Raw genomic sequence first — 20,894 nt, 5'->3', positions numbered from 1 at the left:
AGGCTGGGGTCCTCTGTTTCTATGGGTCTGGAGGGCTTAGTAGGGGATTCCTGGGTCTGGCAGGCAGTCTGATTTGCAGACAGGATTTTCCACTCACCCGAGTATTCAATCTCAGCTGGCCTGGCTGCTCCGAGGCGCCTGGAGTCTCCGCTGGGCTTAATCCACTCTGATGACCAGACTAATTTTCCTGGTTGTTTGGGTCTAGCTCCCAGCTGGGAGGATTGCTGAAACTCTTTCCCTGCCAGCTTCTTCACTGGCCCTTCCCCCACTGGGGTGGCTGCTGGTACCAGGGAACTGGCTTCAGGCAATTTTACTCCCTCCATTATGGGATCTTCCCCAACTCTTTGCCGGACTGCCTCCCAAACTTGGAGACAGCGACGGGAGGTTGGGACTCCCTAATTAGTTTAAAAAGTAGTGTGGATTCCAGCTTGATGTCACGTTTCCGATGTATGGGCTTTTCAAGTGACTCTAAGGCATTGTTTACCTTAAAAGTCCTTTATTAGCCTAATAGAGCCTTGGTGGAGCAGTGGGCTAATGCCTCCTTAAGTAACACCAGCTGCCTGCAATTAGTGCAGGTTCGCATCCCACCAGGCTCAAGGTTGACTCAGCCTTCCATCCTTCCGAGGTAGGTAAAATGAGGACCCAGATTGTTGGGGGGCAATAAGCTGACTTTGTAATAATGCCGCTTGGGGTGTGTGTGTGTGAAAGCCCTAACAAGCAGGCATATACATAGAATGAAGGCTACTGCTAAGCTTGTAAGCCGCCCTGAGTCTTCAGAGAAGGGCGGGATATAAATGGAATTAAAATAAAATAAAAAATAAATACACTGACAAATACTTGCTCGAAGGAAGATGGAATCTGAAATCTCCACCCCTTGCACAATATATTAAAACACAATTCTTCACCTTTCTAATTTTGTCATTAATCATATTCTCCAATTAATTTTAAGAATCAGTTTCCCTTCCATTAGAAAACCTGCCAAGGTCTTATCTCCTCTAGTTAGAGATGGACTTGAAAGATGCAATCCTACTCATCCCCGCTCCCAACATTAAACTAAATTTCTTGTCAAGCAATAACATTCAATGTTAGCAGCGTTGACATAAAGGATCTATCCTTTTTGTAAGGGGGGCCGGATGTCAATGCTGCAAACATTGGATGTTTTTGCTCTGGCAATATAAGAGGCAGCCTTTTGCTTTAAATTGCTTCTCTTTGAATCACTGAGGGGGGGGGGAATGTTAACCCAGATGTTTTGATAAGATAAGAAATAGTGTGTGCTACAGAAAGGAAGTGAAACTTCATATGTTAAATTAATTGGATAATTAATTGGATTAATTGGATTTATGACTTGTAATTAAGGGAGGGAAGTGTGCATGATATGATGTGCTAGGGGAGGAGATTTCAGATTCTGGCATCCATCCATGAGTGCTTATACTTCGTTCTCATTATTATAGACTTTTTAAAACAAAACAAAGCTGGACTGTTCTTTGATCTATCTCTTTAGTCGGAACCATGACACTGACAGCCTGTGAACTGTGTAGGATCTCTTTCTTGAGCAGGGAGTTGGACTAGAAGACTCCAAGATCCCTTGCATTATTGGGTAAATAGGGAGAAAGTTATACGGTGGATAGAACTTTATTTTTCCCTTTATACTCTGTGTTTGCTGCCCATATTGATGTAAGACACTGAAGTCCTCAATATTTTGAAGTTTCTTAGTTTTGAAACAGGGGACTGTGAGGTCTGCAGCTGAGATGGTGGGATTGGTCTCTGGTTTAGAGGTCCCTGGTGGCTCTTCCTTTGGATGCGTTTGACAGTACTCAGCTGCATAGAGTCACCCCTAGGTGAGAAGAGTAGAAAACAATTTAAGTATCTATCTATCTATCTATCTATCTATCTATCTATCTATCTATCTATCTATCTATCTATCTATCTATCTATCTATCTATCTATCTATCATTCTTCCTCCAGCATCACTTTCTCAACATGACCTGCCAGGAAGGACCCCAGCATATACGGAAGAGCACCCCCCCACACACACACAAAGGTACATATGTGATTTTTCACTGACATGCTTTTCTTCAACTACCCCTCTGTGCATGGAGCCCTGGAAGTGATTTAGGATCCCCAGAGGAGAAGTTGCTTCTGTCTGTAATTGCCATCATCCTGGTCTTGGAAGCCTCTGGTGCCACTTCTTCTCTGGTGACTGCCTTTGATGTAAACATCAGACTGAAACAACATGGAAGGGATAAATGCCTCAGTTCGTGGACAACATTTAGGAAAGGCAGGGGATGTGCTCTTGAATGTACCTTTGTTACATTTCCCGTGAAGCTTGGTTTCTCTCTGCTTGTGTCAGGAAAGCCACAGGCATTTCTACCTTGGGAGAGTTCTTTGAATTCTTCTTGTTCTTGTTTAGAAACAGGAAGGTAATTGATTCAGCCCCGAGAATTATGGACCTCCTGCTGCTGTTTCTGATGCTGCTAGCAACCCAGCCAGCCTCTGGGAAGCTTAGAGCAAAGTGTCCACTGAGTTTGGAGAACCAGGATGGGAAAAAACCATGGAGCTATTACAAGCCAGGAGACCACATCATTAGCGTGATCGTCAGTACAACAACAATACCACGCACGATGTTGACCTTCAACACATTTCCTTATAGTCAGACTCCCTTGTAAGTCATTCCGTGTGAGTGAGTTGCCTTCCCTCCATTTCCAGTTCTGATGCTCTTTTCTTTTTATTTCATTTACTCTTTTATTTCAGGACCTGCTTAATTGCTTGAATCATTTTGATTTCCATAGCTCGACTCTTTTGCTTTACTTTGTGGAAAGAAAAAACCTTGAAAGAAGCTAGAAGACGTTCCAGGTCTATTCCTGTTCTGTTCTGTTCTGTTGTATTCAGCTGACATTATTTTCTTCTCCCTGTCCAGCCCTGACTTCATCACTTGAATACTGATATTTGTATAGTAATAATAAACCTTTATTGTCAAAGTACAACATGTGTACATTGAGATTAGCTGAGCCTCCCCCCGTGCTCCCCCCCAACACACAGTGACAACAAACCCTCCCTCCTACCACACCATGTGAGCCAACTACACCACACACTGGCCTCCCAAGTCAATTCTGCGTAAGTTCACAGAGATTATGTCCCATTTAAAAGCCTAACAGCCCACGGATAAAAGCTATTTTTCAGCCTGTTGGTACGGCTGGCTATATTCCTATATCTCCTACCGGATGGTAGGAGAGTAAAGAGATACCGTCCAGGGTGTGAGTAATCCCTGAGGATTTTCCTCACTCTTCCAAGGCAGCAAGCCCTGGCGAGGTCATCCAGTGGGGTCAGGGGACAGCCCACAATGTCTTGTGATTGAAGTGGTTGCAGTTGCCTCTACTCAGCCCATTTCCCTAATTTTATAAATGCTAATTGATATTCAATGAATAGAATAAGAATGGAGTATGGCTTATTTTTAGACTTTCTCTGCATCACTTAGGAAACATGACTGGTTTACATTATGGTTTTACTTTAATAATTGGATGAATTTGAATAGTGGCACTGAAAAAAGGAAAATTAGTACAGCTCCAAACAATGGTGCCTGTGTGATTCTCAGCCCTGATGGTGGGCCATCTTCATCCCGTCTTCTCAACGCCCATAAAATTGAAAAGGTGACAGGTGACCATCATTTGCCTCCAATTTTGGATCAGTATTGGCTTGGGACACGGTAGGCTTGTGGAAACAAATAGAATTAAATGGACAAAAAAGGTATTTTGTTATTCTGTTGCTGCTGATGATAATAATGTCAACACTTTCCCCTCCTTATACTAGTTTACTTTTTGATGAGTTCAGAATACTACGCTTCATATTTCCTATTCAAGTCATCAACAAGAATCCCCGGCGCCTGAGAAATCTCACAATGGGCTACAACTTCTATGACAACTATTTGAGCACCCTGGGCACCTCAGAGGCCTTGCTGGACATGCTCTCCACTGGAGAAGCCAACGTTCCCAACTATGGCTGTGGAAGGGAGGACAACACTTTGGCTCTTCTTGATGCAGCCACCAGGGACATCTCCATCCAGATGTCAAACTTCGTAGGCACCTACAAAGTCCCACAGGTTTGTATGTATCTGGGGGGGGAGTATGTGGGTGTGGGTGTATTTGGTAAAATGAGTGGGGTTGTAGTGGATGGAAGAATAGATCCAACCATATCTTCTCTATGGAATTTGAGAGCTGCTTTCCACTACGGCTGTTGTAGGTGTCACAGCTACAGATTGGGATCCAGAGTGGGGAGGGGGCAAGGATAAAAGCAGCTGTGTCTTGGCATGACACCATCCAGAGAGATTTGGGGGCATCTGCTGCAACCTTGTGAAGGTGAGGAGAGGCTAATGAAAAGGTTTTCTATAACAGAAGTTGCAGCAATGATGGGAACTTCCTATTTTGTACATGCTCATATGGCTGTCATTCTGGGGGAAAATAGAGGAGTAAGGAGAGCTTGGCCTGTTCGTCACCTTGTGTTATCTGTAAACACAATAAAGCAGGACATAAATAAATATACCAATAAAATAAATAATGGCGAAAATAATATTTTCAATCATGAACAAATCCCAGATTCATGAAAAAAAATCCCAATGGATTATCTTAATTACAGTTGATAAAACATGTATGTGTTTAGGACTGGTAGGGATCACTAGCATTAATTAACCACTTTATTAAAAAAATTCAAATGCATTAGCCAACATATCAACTATTTTTAGGCTAAAATGCTCCTGATCTAATGAATCATAAAAGGCATAGAAGAACAATGAAAGCACCAATCACCCTGGTCACAGCCCTTTATTATTTAAGGTTTTTCAGCTCAGAATCCACATAAATCTCAAAGGGACTCTGAACAGGAGGCTACTGAAAAGAATACAGCTTTATTGCTTGATCAAAGAAAAGCCAGGTGTCCCAATCTCTTGTCTCACACACACAGCGAGACAGAGGAGAAAAGGCACACATAATATATTATTTTTCCCTTTTATAGCTAAGGTACTTTCTCAGGCTAACTGTCAATGCTGCTAACATCAAATGTTTTTGCTTTGACAACAGATGGAGATGCAACCATTTTCTTCTTTTGTTTTACTCTTAGAGGTAGAGTCGGATGATGCTGGGGGGAGGAGGAGGAGGAATGTGCATTGGAGTTTATGTAGCTAGACATAACAGTACTGAACCTAGTGTGTGAACCAAGGTTATTGAAATAAGAGATGATAAGAAATGGCGGGCTGGAGAACTGGAGGGGAAGCCTGCATTTCAAACTAATTGGAGAATGTGATTTATGACTGTTAGTTGGAGGAGGGAATTGTGCTTTGATACTATGTGCTCAGGGGAGGGGAACTCAGGTTTTGGCTTCGACTATGTTAGTGCCAATGCTATGCTACTCAAATAAGGATTCTTTAAGGTAAACAATACCTCAAAGTTCTTTGAAGAGTTTCATCTGTTGGAACCATGACATTAACAGGCTAAAAGATTTCTTTTTCATTTGAATACATGTTTTCTTTATCTATCAGATTAGGTCAGTTACAGTTTGTTATAGGCTAGGCTTCAAATACACAATTGCTGGCAAGCAGCCCAGAACTTTCTCCTTGGGCAGATACATTTGCAGCAGAAGAATGATACATTGCAAGCTATAGCCAATACATTTAAAGTTAGAATAGAATAGAATAGAATAGAATAGAATAGAATAGAATAGAATAGAATAGAATAGAATAGAATAGAATAGAATAGAATAGAATAGAATAGAATAGAATAGAATAGAATAGAATAGAATAGAATAGAATAGAATAGATCTTGGAGGTCTTCTAATCCAGCCCCCTGCTCAAGCAGGAGAACCTATACCATCTCAGACAAGTGACTGTTCAGTCTCTTCTTAAAAATCTCCAGTTATGGAGCGCCCATGATTTCTGGAGGCAAAGCTGTTCCACTGGTTAATTGTCCTCACTGTCAGGAAGTTTCTCTTCAATTTCAGGTTGTTTCTCTCTTTGATCAGTTTCCAACCATTGTTTCTCATCCTTCCCTCTGGTGCTTTGGTGAAAATCCTGGCTCCCTCTTCTTTGTGGCAGTCCCTCAGATACTGGAATACTGCTATCATGTCTCTCCTATTTCTTCTTTTCTTTAGACTGACCAAACCCAAGTCCCATAGCCGTTCTTCGTATGTTTTACTCTCCAGCCCCCTGATTATCTTAGTTGCTCTTCTCTGAATTTTTTTCCAAACTCTCAACATATTTTTTGTGATATGGTGACCCAAATTGGCTGCAGTATTCCAGGTGTGGTCTTACTAGGACTTTATAAAGTGGTACTAGTACTTTGCATGTTCTTGATTCTACAGTATGTGTCTGTTTATACAGCCCAGGGTTGTATTAGCTTTTTTGGCAGCTGCTGCACACTGCTGGCCCATAGTCAAGTGATTGTCCACTAGGACTCCAAGGTCCCTCTCACAGTTACTGTTTTTAAGCTAGCTCTCCCCCAATCTCTGTTTGTGCCTTTGGTTTTTCCTGCCTAAATGTAAGACTTTGCTTTTCTCCACATTGAAACTCATTTTGTTGGATAGAGCCCATTATTCAAGTTGGTCGTGATCTTTTTGGATCCTGAGTTTGTCTTCTGGAGTGTTGGCTACTCCTGCCAGTTTGATGTAATCTACAAATTTCATGAGTTCCCCTTCTATTATCTAAGTCATTGATGAAGAGTCCTGGGCCTAAGACAGAACCTTGTGGTTCCCCACTGCTTACTTCTCTCCATGTGAATGTAGTGCCACTGAGGACTACTTGTTGAGTACGATTTGTTAGCCAGCTACAGATCCATCTGGTGCTGATGTTGTCTATCCCACCTTTTCCTAGTTTACCAAGGAGTAGGTTGTGGTCTACCTTGTCAAATGCCTTACTGAAATCTAAGTATACTACGTCCACTGCATTTCGCTGGTCTACTAATTTAATCATTTTATCGAAGAATGAGATGAGATTGGTTTGGCATGATCTGTTTTTAACAAACCCATATTGGCTACTAGTTATGACTTTGTTTGCTTCTAGTTGTTCACAGATCTGTTTTTTGATTATCTTTACTAGGATCTTCCCAGGTATTGATGTTAAACTGTTCCTCCTGCTTGAGCAGGGGCTGGACTAGAAGACCTCCAAGGTCCCTTCCTGCTCTATTCTATTCTATTCTATTCTATTCTATTCTATTCTATTCTATTCTATTCTATTCTATTTTTATATACAGTCTTGTTAATGTTCTGTATTTTTATTCTGTGTCTTGATATGACCTAATGACTCATCAAAAACGTATTCTAATAAGTTCATGAGAATAAAGTTGTGAGGTGTTCTCACAATGAATCGTTAAAGGAGCTCCCAAGCAAAGGCAGAACGCAGAGATGCAATCATATTAGTTTTATTCATGATAGATCAAAGAGAAAGAAATACTTGGCATGAAAGCATTCATGCCTGCATGTGAGAGAGAAATAAAATAAAACACAACAAGCTAGGATTACATGACTAAACTAACTAGGAGTAGAAGCAGAACAAGAAGCTGGAAAATGGAGAACTAAGAGCAGCCCCTCGTGCAGAGGTATTTATGAGGGGTCTTGGCCCCTCCTTGACCATAAAACTCTCTCGCCAATGGGGCTGTGGGTCTGGGACCCTTGGCTCATCAGTGGAAGCAAAGAAACCTCTTTGCCTCCATCTGATGACCCTTTTGGGGAACTGCCAATGGCTGGCACTAAACATCTAACAATTCCCCTTCTTGCCAGCCAATGACAGGGACCAGTGAATGCATGTAAGGGGTGAGCAGGTGTCATGGACATGCATGAAAAACATTCAGAAGGCCAAACACAAACGCTTACACAGAAGGTTGTGCCGGTCAACGGGAACAGGCTTGGTAAACAGATCAGCTATCTGGTCAGCTGTATTACAGTGCTCAACATGTATAAAACCCTCTTTCGCAAGGTGCCTGACATTTTTATAGCGTATGTCTATATGGCGAGATCTGGAGCCTACTGCATAAGCCTCCGAGATTGCAATTGCGGCAGTGTTGTCCTCTAGAATTTGGATGGGCAGAGGGGGAGATGCCCAGATGTTTGTTATCAGCTCATTGAACCAAGTCAAATCATTGGCCGTGTCTGACAGACTAGCAAATTCAGCCTCGGCCGTGGAGCAAGAAATAAATTTTTGCTGCCTAACATGCCAATGTATTGGGCAGCCATTTAGCAATATGAGGAAACCAGAAGTGCTCCGTCTACTTTTGGAGTCGCCAGCCCAGTCTGCGTCTGAGTAAGCGGAGAGCTGGGCCGTCTTCCCCTTCTCTGGTTCTAGCATGAGAAGAGCATCAGCTGTGCCCTTTAGGTATCTGAGCACCCTTTTGACAGCAGTCCAGTGGAATTCCTTTGGGTGTTCCACGTGCCTGGACAATAGATTCACAGCTAAAGCTATGTCAGGTCTGCTCCAATTGCTGATGTATAGCAAGGAGCCAATCACAGATCTGTAGAGCGTGTTATCTGTGAACTCAGGACCGTCCTTATGGGTGTGGTTGTAAAAGTCGCTTTGCATTGGGCTATGCGTAGGATTAGATTCTGTCATTTTGCATTTGGCCAGTAATTCCTCTATCTTTTCTTTTTGAGATAGAGTGAACCCCCCTTTAGTGGCCAAAATATGCACACCCAAGTACTTGTCAACCCGCCCCAAAGACTTCAGAGTAAACTTTTCTTCCAGGGCCTTGGCAAATTCATCACACCCTTTCTTGTTTGGCCCTACATATAATAGATCGTCCACATAAACTAACACCCGTTCTGTGGTACCCTTGGAATTGCGTGTGAAAACACATTGATCTGCATGAGATGTATGGAAACCAACTCGTTCTAAACTCTTTCTAAGACAGTCATACCATAATTTCCCTGACTGCTTAAGACCATATAACCCTTTGTGAAGCAACCATGTATTTCCCCTTTCTTGCTGGTAGCCAGGAGGAGCCTTCACGTAGATCTGCCGGTCCAAGTTGGCGTGGAGGTAAGCCGTCTGGATGTCAAATTGGAAGACTTCTTCTCCCAGAGCGGCTGCAGTCACGAGGGCGGCCTTGACGCTCTCTGCCCGGATGGTTGGAGAGTAAGTCTCCGAGTAGTCCTCCATATAACGTTGAGCGAAGCCCTGGGCTACCAAACGGGCCTTGTATAGGTAGAAGCCATTGGCAAGTGGTTTGGCCTTGTAAACCCACCTTGTGCCAATGACTTTCCTCTCCTTTGGAGGTTGCTGGGGGGTGAAGACCTTGAGTTGTTTTAAGCTCTGCATTTCCTTCTCCATCGCGAGCTGCCATCTCTCCTGCTCCTCGATGGGCAGCTCCTGGATGTCAGAGAAGGATTTTGGGGTGACCACAACGCTGTTGACAGACGCGATGTAGCCAATGTCAATTCTCTTTGGTGGGACCCCTTTGTTGGACCGCTTTGACCTCCTTACCTTCTGCCACTCACCGCTCTTTTCTTCCACGGGTTTCTGAGGTGTCGCTGGGGGTGAAGACGGTGTGTCTTCCTCCATGGGACTGGACGCATCTTCGTCTTGTTCCTCACTTTCGTCGGTGGCAGGGTATGTGGTCGTCTCAGGTGATGTCGTGGTCGGTGTGCCTCTGCTGGGTCGGTTGGCATATGGGCTCAGATCATTTGAGTGGATCTGAGTCCAATTGGAGTCCTCTTCGAAAGAGGCAGATTGGGAAGTCACAGGCCTGCCCCCTTCTCCCAGGAAACGATAGGCCTTGGAGCCAGGAGCATAGCCCAAGAACCTTAGTCTCTGAGAAACAGGTTTCCCCTTCTTCCGCAGCTGCTTGGGGATATGCACCCATGCATAGGTACCAAATACGCGCAAATGTGCCAGATTTGGTTTCCTACCGTGAACCAGGAAATATGGGGTCTGGTTCACAACGCTGCTCCAGGTGCGGTTTAAAGTGTAATTGGCATAATGAATTGCCTCCCCCCAGTATGATTCTGCGACACCCGCGTCTGCAATCAGACTACGCATCATGGTTTGCAGGATTCCATTCCTTTTCTCAGCTACACCATTTTGCGACGGGGTGAACGGTGCAGTTAGAAAATGGCGGATGCCCTTATGCCTTACCCAGTCCTGGAACTTCTGAGACATGAACTCAGCCCCGCGATCGCTCTGCAATTGTGCGATCTTGGTCTTGTACTGGGTCTCTACGAAGTTGTACAGCGACTTTATGGCGTCAAAGGCTTCAGATTTCTCTGTGAGAGTATACACGTGACCGTAACGTGAAAAATCATCAACGGCAGTGAGAAAATACCTTTTCTTTCCTAGGGATGGTGTAAAAGGCCCAACCAAATCAACATGTACTAGTTGGTAAGGGTGTTGAGTCTTACGGGATGACACCTTTGATATAGGAGCAGCCTTCCTCTTTGTTTTCTTGCAAATGGCACAGTCCAGAAACACGTCACAGTCCTTGAGCTGGACTCCCTCAGCAAATTCTCCCATCTTTTTAACTACAGGGAAGCTTGCATGACCCAGCCTTCTGTGCAATAAGTGGGCGCACTTATCGTGAATTGGCTTCCCTATTGACACTCTCTTGGCTCTGGTTGCTTTGAGTGGTGCTGCAGGTGCCTGCTGAAATTCAGGCTCCTTGCCCACACTGCCCTTGGAAAGCCTTGGGGCAGGCTGTGGTGGCTTGGGAGAAAAATATGGCAAGCCATTTATTATGGTAATATTTCCAATGACCCTCTGGTCCCGGGTGACATGACCTCCCCCCTTGCGAAATAAGACTTCCACTTTGTCATCGTCACACAATTTGGTGATGCTCAAAAGGTTGTTGGCTATAGAAGGGGCGTGCAAGACACCCTCAACTTTGCCAAGCCCAGGTACAGAAACAAAACCCTCCCCAACAACTGGAGCAGTGTCACCGTTTGCAACCTTGACAGATGAGTTAATTTTCTTTAACCTTTTAAAACCTTGACTCATATTAGTAATGTGAGAAGAAGCTCCAGAGTCCAGTAACCATAAGTCAGTGGAGCTATCAGCCTTTGTTGTGGGGGTGAGGGAACAAGTATGCAGTGAATTTCCCTTGCCCCTGCCACGCCCCCTTCCTCCCCCTTTGCTTCTTACTTGATTGGGACCACGTTTAGGGGCTTGATGTTGATGGGGGCAGTCTTTCTTGAGGTGCTCCTCAGAGCCACAGATGAAACATTTAAGCAGAGCATTAATTTGCTCTGAGTTGTGGCGCCCCCTTCTGGCTTGCTGAGTGGTGACTCTAGCGTATTCTCCAGCATTTCTCCTTCTCCGATCTTCTTCGATCAGTCTCCCTGTGAGGTAGGACAGATTTATGTCTTCCCTCTTGACCGCTTCAAGTGAAACAATGAAATTGCTCCAACTCCTGTCTAAAGAAGTAAAAATTATGGAGAGCATGCTCACATCAGACACAGGAAAATCTCTGGAAATCAATTCTGCCCTGAGTGCCTTTAATTTTGCAAGATGTTCAGGCATGCTGGCACCAAATTTCAGTTTGGTTGTATAAAGCTCAGTTGTATATCTGGTGATGGAACCAATGGTATCGCTGTTGAATAGTTTGAATAACAGTTTCCAGACCTCAGCAGCTCTGAGACCAGCTGGAATGCTAGGGAACAAGTTATTGTCCAGAGAACTGAGTAGAGCAGAATAAGCCTGCAAGTATCGCAGCTCTTCTTGACGTCCCCATGGGGGAGGGGGTGGTTTTCGAACCATTTGTAGAATCCCATTCTTTAAGAGATATAGCTGTATATCTTTACTCCAACTGCTATAATTTTCTCCACCCAGCTGCAGCTTTTTAAAATCTCTAGGAAGGTCTGTGGCTAGGAACTCAGACCCATATTCAAAGAAATCTGACACGTCCATTGATGTAAAAGGAAGCGGAAAAATGCTTACTCCTGAAGTGAATCCTTCTTGATTACTTATTGACTCCAGGTGGGCGTGCCCGGAAACCATGTGACCCGGGGGAGGGCGTTGTTCAGGGTTTCTCCCTTCTTCCCATGAGGCATTGGGGGGGCAGAGCCCAGATTTGCCGGCCGGCATCCCTTTCTTGTTGCTGCAAGCACATGGATTTTCATCATTGTCTGTTTCTCTTTGCCCTCGCTGGTCATGAAGACCTGAAGAGAAGGTGGGAGGCCGTGGGGGTTGATTGTTGGGAGGCTGCAGGCTGGGTTCCCCCTGGCAGTTGGGCCCTGGGGAGAGGATGGGAAGCCTTGGGGGGGGGGGTGGGCACCCCCGACGTCTGCTTGGCCCCCAGGGCCGTAGTCAGGACTTGGATGGCCGTTTTAATTGCATTTGTATTTGTATTAGTATCGGCTGGGGAGATCTCAATCTCATTGTCATCATAGCACTTTAGGCTTTGTGGGGGGGAGAAATCAGGAATATGCATGCTGCCTTGCTCGGATGCCAGGAATTGCATGTCATTCAGGCTGGATGCCAGGGACTGTTGGCTATTTTGGTTGGATGCCAGGGAGTGCTGGCTTTCCAGACTTAAAAAAATCAAGTCTTTGTTAGATTTAGTGGGGGCCGCCATCTTGTTTCCTGTTCCAGACCACGTGGGCGGAGCCATCTTGTTTCCGCTTGCCCCAGGAAGCTGTAGCTCACAGCTGGGGGGGTGGGTTCGCGCCAAAAGCCTTGGGGTCCCGGGGTCACTAAGGGAGGCGGGCGCCATATTTGGGGGCCTCGTGGTCTCTAGGGAGAGGCTCACCAGGGGTTCTAAGGCTTTCTGAGCTGTTCCCTGGGCTGCCCCTCCCTCCTCCTGCATTGCAAGGATCTCTTTAAGCAGCTCTTCACGTTCCTGTGCAGTCAGTTTACTCACGCGGCGTTTGGTCTCAGCCAGGTCCGTCTCTGCAGCATCTGAGCAGCCTTGGACAGTCTGTAATCCTTCTATGCTCTCCTCTGTGGCGTTCAGTTGTAGAGAGGCATGTGAAGGGGTCCTAGACGCTCTGCTGGATCCTCTGACGGGATGAAGGCCATTTGTGCTTTCATCTGCAGCTGAGGTTGCTTCAGGGACTGAAGTCTTGGATGTAGGCAGGGAGGCTGTCTTCGATCGATGACTCCTGGTCACGATAGTAGAAGTCCTGCCATCTGTTATAAATGGATTGGAGCCGGGTCCTCCAGACATCTTATTGGTTAGTTCCTGGCTGGCTTGGAAGCTTTCCTTTAAACCATCCTCTGACTACCAACTTGTGAGGTGGACTCACAATGAATCGTTAAAGGAGCTCCCAAGCAAAGGCAGAACGCAGAGATGCAATCATATTAGTTTTATTCATGATAGACCAAAGAGAAAGAAATACTTGGCATGAAAGCATTCATGCCTGCATGTGAGAGAGAAATAAAATAAAACAAAACAAGCTAGGATTACATGACTAAACTAACTAGGAGTAGAAGCAGAACAAGAAGCTGGAAAATGGAGAACTAAGAGCAGCCCCTCGTGCAGAGGTATTTATGGGGGGTCTTGGCCCCTCCTTGACCATAAAACTCTCTCGCCAATGGGGCTGTGGGTCTGGGACCCTTGGCTCATCAGTGGAAGCAAAGAAACCTCTTTGCCTCCATCTGATGACCCTTTTGGGGAACTGCCAATGGCTGGCACTAAACATCTAACAAAAGTTGGATTTCTTAAGAGCGATTTTGAATGCCATAGGACCTGAAGTATAACACAGCATTCTTCATTATTTTTTCAGATGAGAGATAGAATTGTTTCAGAGGTTCTGAGTGATAAAAGTCAGTTCCCTTTTTTCCACCCGATGCTCCCCAAAGAAGGGATCCATTACCCAGGAATTCTCCAACTGCTCCTCCATTTCAGATGGACCCTGATTGGGCTCTTTGCTTCAGACACAGAGAACGGAGAACATTTCATGAGGATTTTCATTCCTTTACTTGTCAGGAAGGGAATTTGTGTTGTTGTATCACAACGAATCTCAACGACTGGCCTTACCGCACCCATCAGGGATGCCATCTCCAAGTGGAGACAAGTCAATGTCTTTGTTCACTTCACAGAATACGATTCCATATGGGAGAGAATTCTTCCTTTCCATTCAACATTTGAAGGTTTGCCAGGACCGACTGAAGGGAAAGTCTGGATCATGACACTCTTGGGAACACATTCAATAAAGAAGGACAGACTTCTCAAATATGTCCATAGTATTTGGAGCTTTACTTTTCAGTGGAAAAAAAAGCTGAGTAATGATGGATTTGAACCCAATCTCTTTGTAGAAACCCAGTTTCAAGACCAGTATTTCCACTGTTCATTTTCAAAGCATGACTTTGCTGTCAAAGGCCGGAGAAGGTGTACCCAGAAAGCACCACTCGAGACCCAAGAGAAAAGGAACAGGATCCGGATCCCAAACTACCACTACATTTACGCTGTCATTAATACTCTGGCCCATGCCGTGAATTCTGCATATTCCTCCAGATCCAGGTGGAGAAGGAAGGAAGGCAAAGAGAGGCTGCAGCCATGGCAGGTATTGGGGGGGGGAGTCCTGAAAAAGGATCAATCAAACTTGATTCTGAGAAGGAATCGGAAGGAGAGAGGGAGGGAGGGGGAAACCAGCTCAACCTCCTTGTGACATGAAATGCCAACAGGTTTGTCTGATCTAATTGCTCAGGGCATAATGTTCCAAAGAGCAGGCACCATAGCAGATACATGTTGACACTGAACATTGTTGTTGTTGTTGTTGTTAGCTGCGAAGTCATGTGCAACCGATCGCGACTCTATGGACAACGTTCCTCCATGCCTTCCTGTCCTCTACCATCTTCTGGAGTCCATTTAAGCTCACGCCTACTGCTTCAGTGACTCCATCCAGCCACCTCATTCTCTGTCGTCCCCTTCTTCTCTTGACCTCAACCTTTCCCAGCATTAGGCTCTTCTCCAGTGAGTCCTTCCTTCTCATTAGGTGGCCAAAGTATTTGAGTTTTAGCTTCAGGATCTGGCCTTCTAAAGAGCAGTCAGGGTTGATCTCCTCTAGGACTGACCGGTTTGATCGCCTTGCAGTCCAAGAGACTCGCAGGGGTCTTCTCCAGCACCAGAGTTCAAAGGCCTCAATTCTTTGGCGCTCAGCCTTTCTTATGGTCCAACTTTCACTGCCATACATTGCAACTGAGAAGACCATAGCCTTGACTATACGCACTTTACATTACATCTTTACAAAAGCTGTTTAGCTGTTAAATTATCCTGACACTCCTTACATTTAAAGCTAAACCGCTCCTTACATTTAAAGCTAAACCAAATGCTTTTACCTTGATGCCTGCTTGCATTTAAACACTTAGTCAACATATCGGCTTGAATAATTGAACAATTTGTCTCTGTACACATTCCTGCCTTTTACTACAGTTCGTTACTGTGTCCTTCCATTTACCCTTTTCTATGTGAGGCAATGAAAATATTTCTTGATAATCACGGGATTCATACATTACACTCCCCTTTATGGACTACTGCCTTGTTGCGGCAAAGGGGCTTGCATAATTCAATGAAGCTATGAGCTATGCCGTGCAGGGCCACCCAAGACGGACAGGTCATAGCAGAGAGTTCTGACAAAATGCGATCCACTGGAGAAGGAAATGGCAACCCTCTCCAGTATCTTTGCCATGAAAACCCCATGGACAGTACCAAAAGGCAAAACGATATGACGCTGGAAGATGAGCCCCTCAGGTCGGAAGGCGTCCAATATGCTACTGGGGAAGAGCAGAGGGCTAGTATTAGTAGCACCAGAAAGAATGAAGTGGCTGGGCCAAAGCCAAAAGGACGCTCAGCTGTGGGTGCATCTGGTGGTGAAAGGAAAGTCCGATGCTGTAAAGATTTATTCTCCATAGGAACCTGGTGTCAATGCTGCTAACATCGGATGTTCTTGCTTGACAACATAGGGAGATGTAGCCTTCCTTTAACTCGTATATTATTTTTAGAGTTAGAATTAGTGGACGCTGGGGGGAGTAGGGAGAACGTATCTCAGGACTGTTTGTAATAAGAGAAGATAAGAATTTGGTGGGTTGTTAAACAGGAGAGAAAGTTTGCATTTTAAACTAATTGGAGAATGTGATTTATAATGTTAAATTAAGGGAGGAAATTGTGGTTCATATGATGTGTTCAGGGGAGGAGAATTCAGATCTTGGCTTCTAATATGTACGTGTTGAAGCTATGTGAGTATAATAAAAGATTCTTTAAGATAAACAATGCCTTGAAGTTCATTGAAGTACTGCATTTGTCGGAACCATGACACCTGGAATGTAAGATCCATGAATCAAGGCAGCTGGATGTAGTGAAATAAGAGAAGACAAGACTGAACATCGACATCTTAGGAATCAGCGAACTAAAATGGACAGGAATGGGTGAATTTAATTCAGCTGACCATCAGGTATACTACTGTGGGCAAGAATCCCTCAGAAGAAATGGAGTAGCCTTCATAGTCAGTAAAAGAGTAGGAAAAGCAGTACTGGGATACAATCCTCAAAATGACAGAATGATCTCAGTTCGAATCCAAGGCAAACCATTCAATATCACAGTAGTCCAAGTCTATGCCCCAACCACCGGTGCTGAAGAGGATGAAATTGACTGGTTCTATGAAGCTCTACAGCACCTTATAGAATTAACACCAAAAAACGATGTTTTTATCATCATGGGGGATTGGAATGCTAAAGTAGGAAGCCAAAAGATAACCAGAATAACAGGCAAGTTTGGCCTTAGAATACAAAATGAAGCAGGGCACAGGCTGACAGAACTTTGTCAAGAGAATACGATGGTCATAGCAAACACTCTTTTCCAACAACCCAAGAGATGACTCTACACATGGACATCACCAGACGGCCAACACAGAAATCAGATTGACTATGTGCTCTACAGCCAAAGATGGAGAAACTCTATACAGTCAGTAAAAACAAGACCAGGACCTGACTGTGGCTTCTCATTGCAAAATTTAGGCTTAAATTGAAGAAAGTAGGGAAAAGCACTAGGCCACTCAGATATGAACTAAATCATATCCCTGATGAATATATAGTAGAGGTGACAAATAGATTTAAGGAATTAGATCTGATAGAGTGCCTGAAGAATTATGGTCAGAGGTTTGCAACATTGTACAAGAGGTAGCAACTAAAACCATCCCAAAGAAAAAGAAATGCAAAAAAACAAAATGGCTGTCTGAATGCAGAATTCCAGAGAATAGCTAGAAGAGATAAGAATGCCTTCTTAAATGAACAGTGCAAAGACGTAGAAAAGAAAACAATAGAATAGGGAAGACCAGAGATCTCTTCAAGAAAATTGGAGATATGGCTTCCAGTTCCAGATCTCGGCACGGCCAGATGTTTGAGGGAATTGTTCCTCACATTGCCTGGATTTATTCATCGGGGAGGGCCCTGTAAAGGGGTCAAAAGTCACCCTGAAGGGGCAACAAGTGGGGGAGAGGTCTCTCCAGTCAGCGGTAGAAGGGTGGCGGCCCTCCCATCGGCTTGGAGCTACTCTCTGAACCAAAGAAGAAAGGATCAGCCACTCCCATGGCCCATCGTTTAGCCATTTCCTGCCGAAGCCAAAAGCACAACAAAGCACTTGAAAGCACTTGAAAACTGGGTGAGAATTGCCTTCTTTTTCTAATTGTCTACTTTCCCTGTCAAAAGCTTTCCGAACTTGTTTCCCCTTGCGAGGAGAGAGGGGAGGGATTTTTGTTCTTTTCCCCACCCTCCTTAAGAGTGGCCTTTGTCTATATTGGGAGAGAAAAGCCTTGTACTAAATGATACTGATTAATTGGACTTACTACCTTTCTACTTTTGGCCCAAAGTTCCTATATTTACAGAAATGGACTATTCTACCTATTAGTCTAAAAAAGGGGACCAAAAAAAGTAATAAATAAAAAGACTCCATCTGAAAAGGATTTGGCCAAGTCTGTTACTACTGGCAAACAAGCTTGCTTACATTTTGGACTGACCTTGGCATTAAGATAAAAACCTGAAACAGCTGGATCTGAATTTGGCCTAGACCTGTGGAGGTAGACACTTACTGATTTTTGTTTGAAAAATAGCCTCCACTAAGGACTATTTATAATTACTACAAATTTGAGAAGGATCAGCCACAAACCTCACTTGATTATAACCTTATACTTGAAAAAATCTATAGAGTCACTGAGATGTCTATCTCCAGATTAATTTACATGCCACCCTTAATTCACAAACTGAAATCCAGACTGCAATTAAAAAAATTACACTTCAGAATATAACAAAACTGGAAGATACTACTATTGTGACAGAGGAATATAAGCAACAACAAAGTACTGAAAAAACTAATATTCAAACCTGACTTCACTTAAAGAAGCTACAATTTTTAAAGTACAAGGAACTACTACTATGACAGACAATGCTAAAGACCAACAACAAACTAGGGAAAAACTTAATACTCAACTTTTGACTCTTTCTAAAGAGCCTATAATTTCAGAAGTACACTACATGCAAGACAGTGATGCCAACATAGAGGACACCAAAGACCAACAAAGACAACCTGTGGAAAGTTTGGACAGTCAACTACTAACTGTAAAACTGGATAAGATTTTCTACTTAAAACAGATCAACCCAGATGGAAAAAGAATCCAGGCTGAATTGCAGACAGAGGTGTTAGAGCAAATAAAGAGACTGGAATTAACATGGCAACAATATAATGACTATAAATGGTTTAACCTTTGTACACTGCTGATGGTTGGATGGCCTCCTCTGGTGCAAATAATATGCATGCAAGCAAAGGAAGGCCTACTTGGCAATTTAAAGCCCTGGGTCTAGAAACCCGACTGGCAAAAAAAGAAACCTAGAGTTAGATTTAAAAAATAAATTCCTAGAGAATTATCATAGGTCATTTTGTTAGTAATTAGTGACTTATTAGGATCTGAAATAGAAAATATTCATAAGATAGAATTAAAATGTGTTTAAGTACTTAATAGGCTTATTCCAAATATTATAAATGTATATATTGATGTAATGAAAATTTGGCTTATGGATCCTACGTTTGATGTTAAAATTTTGGTTATGTAGAAGTAGAAGTAGATTGATAAATATAGGCTCTCCAATTGGTAACGTGATCTATTAGGATATGAAATAAACAATGTTTATTAGGTAGCAGCTAGCTGTTTAACTATTGGGTGTATGTTAGATGATACAATATTTGGTGTAATAAGATAAGGCAACTTTGGGTTGTGAATACTATTTGGGATGTTAAAGGTTAAACTTGGATACTATAATTAACATCAAAATTAGATAAAATTTAATAACAGGATATAGGTATACTTTATTGAAACTGGATTGACAAAAATAATTTTAATTGACCATGCTACTCCTAGAAATTCGTTAGTTTAAATACGTTGTATTGAATGTTGAGGGAAATAGAGAAGGATGTTATGATAATGTAACTCGAACTATGTATTGAAAACTCTGTTACTCAATTGATGACTACCCAGGTATCATGATGCTTTCTAAATATTTAGCTTGTAAATTGAAAAACCAATAAAATTGTTTAAAAAGAAAAAGAAAATTGGAGATATGAAGGGAATGTTTCTTGCAAAGATGGGCATGGAGTTTCATTGATAGCAACACTCCATACCCTGTTCACTAAATAATTGGCTGTTTTTATGGCTTCTCCCCAATATGTGTTACTCATTCCTGTATCTGCCAGCAGTGAGTCCTTCATGGTCTGCAATATACCATTTCTCCAGTCAGCCATTCCATTTTCTGCTGAGGTTTATGGGTTTGTGCATCTATGCCTTATGCCTAATTTTCTCAGCCATCTTTGGAAATTATCAGATATGAACATTGTTCCCCTGTCTGTTTGCAGCTGGCATACTTTATGGCCATACCTTCTCTCTACAAAGTTCACCCATTGCTTAAACTGTTGTAGAACTTCAGTTTTGTTCTTTATTAAGTAGCAGAACCCAAACCTGGTATAGTAATCTACTAAAATTAAAAAGGTAAAGGTAAAGGTTCCCCCGCACATGCGTGCTAGTCGTTTCTGACTCTAGGGGCCGATGCTCATCTCCGTTTCAAAGCCGAAGAGCCAGCGCTTGTCCGAGGACGTCTTCCGTGGTCATGTGGCTGGCATGACTAGACACCAAAGGCGCACGGAACGCTGTTACCTTCCCACCGTAGTGGTCCCTATTTTTCTACTTGCATTTTTACGTGCTTTCAAACTGCTAGGTTGGCAGAAGCTGGAACAAGTAAGGAGGGAAGGAGGCAAAAGCACACACAAAAGCACAGAGAGTTCCCCTTCCCCCTTGTACAGGAATGAAAGGCCCCCCGAAGGAAGCCCAGCCTCTTCACCTCACCGATCCGCTGAGGAGGAAAAAAGCTTATTTCTATTGCCACGTGCAAACTAAATTAAAACAACTTGGGAAGCTCGCCCGTGGGCTGCATTTAGAAGGATTTGGGGGCTTTTGTGATTTGCTTCGCCTACAAGTGCCTTAACCACGACTAGCCCATGGCTCCAATTCAACAAAAAACGCGCTCTCGGTGCCTTCCAGATGCGCGAAGGTCACCCTGACTACAACCAGCCTGGGATTTGGAAAGGCTTCCCAGGTTATTGGGACAGACTGGCTCGAATACTTGGGGTAACATTTTTCAGGAGGACGATCCTTATGTCCACCCCGATAGGGCATCTTCCCCTCACAAATCTTCCCTTCCCTTCCCTTCCAAGCGGGAGCCCCGCAGCAAATGACCAGCGTTTGGACAGCGTGTGAATGGGCGAGCGTCGCCGTCCCCAAACAACGCAATTCCTTGCAGCGATGCGGACAAGAGGGAAAGGAAGCCCAGCGGCTGGACCGCGCTCCTGCCCTGCCTCCCCAAGGGCTCGCGCATGTCCTGATGGTTTGCGCGCGGCCTCTCGCAAGGTTGCTGCCCCTCGTGAGCCCGCTGGCTGACGCTGGCTCCGTCTCTC

At 43.9% G+C, this 20,894-nt stretch overlaps 1 protein-coding gene across 1 annotated transcript in view; it reads left to right on the top strand.

Moving 5' to 3' along the window:
- Positions 1 to 3,895: 3,895 nt before the first annotated feature.
- Positions 3,896 to 20,894, top strand: part of LOC308663085 (vomeronasal type-2 receptor 26-like) — a gene marked incomplete at both ends in the record, with an annotated part of 78,331 nt that continues 61,332 nt past the window's right edge. The window contains one exon of the mRNA XM_081319230.1: positions 3,896 to 4,096. Coding sequence (XP_081175356.1) covers positions 3,896 to 4,096 — 201 coding nt within the window. The remainder of the gene's footprint in view (positions 4,097 to 20,894) is intronic.

The sequence above is a fragment of the Vipera berus genome, assembly GCF_964194415.1.
Source record: "Vipera berus genome assembly, chromosome: 2".
Taxonomy (NCBI): Eukaryota; Metazoa; Chordata; class Lepidosauria; order Squamata; family Viperidae; genus Vipera; species Vipera berus.
This window is presented reverse-complemented; position numbering and strand designations above follow the sequence as displayed.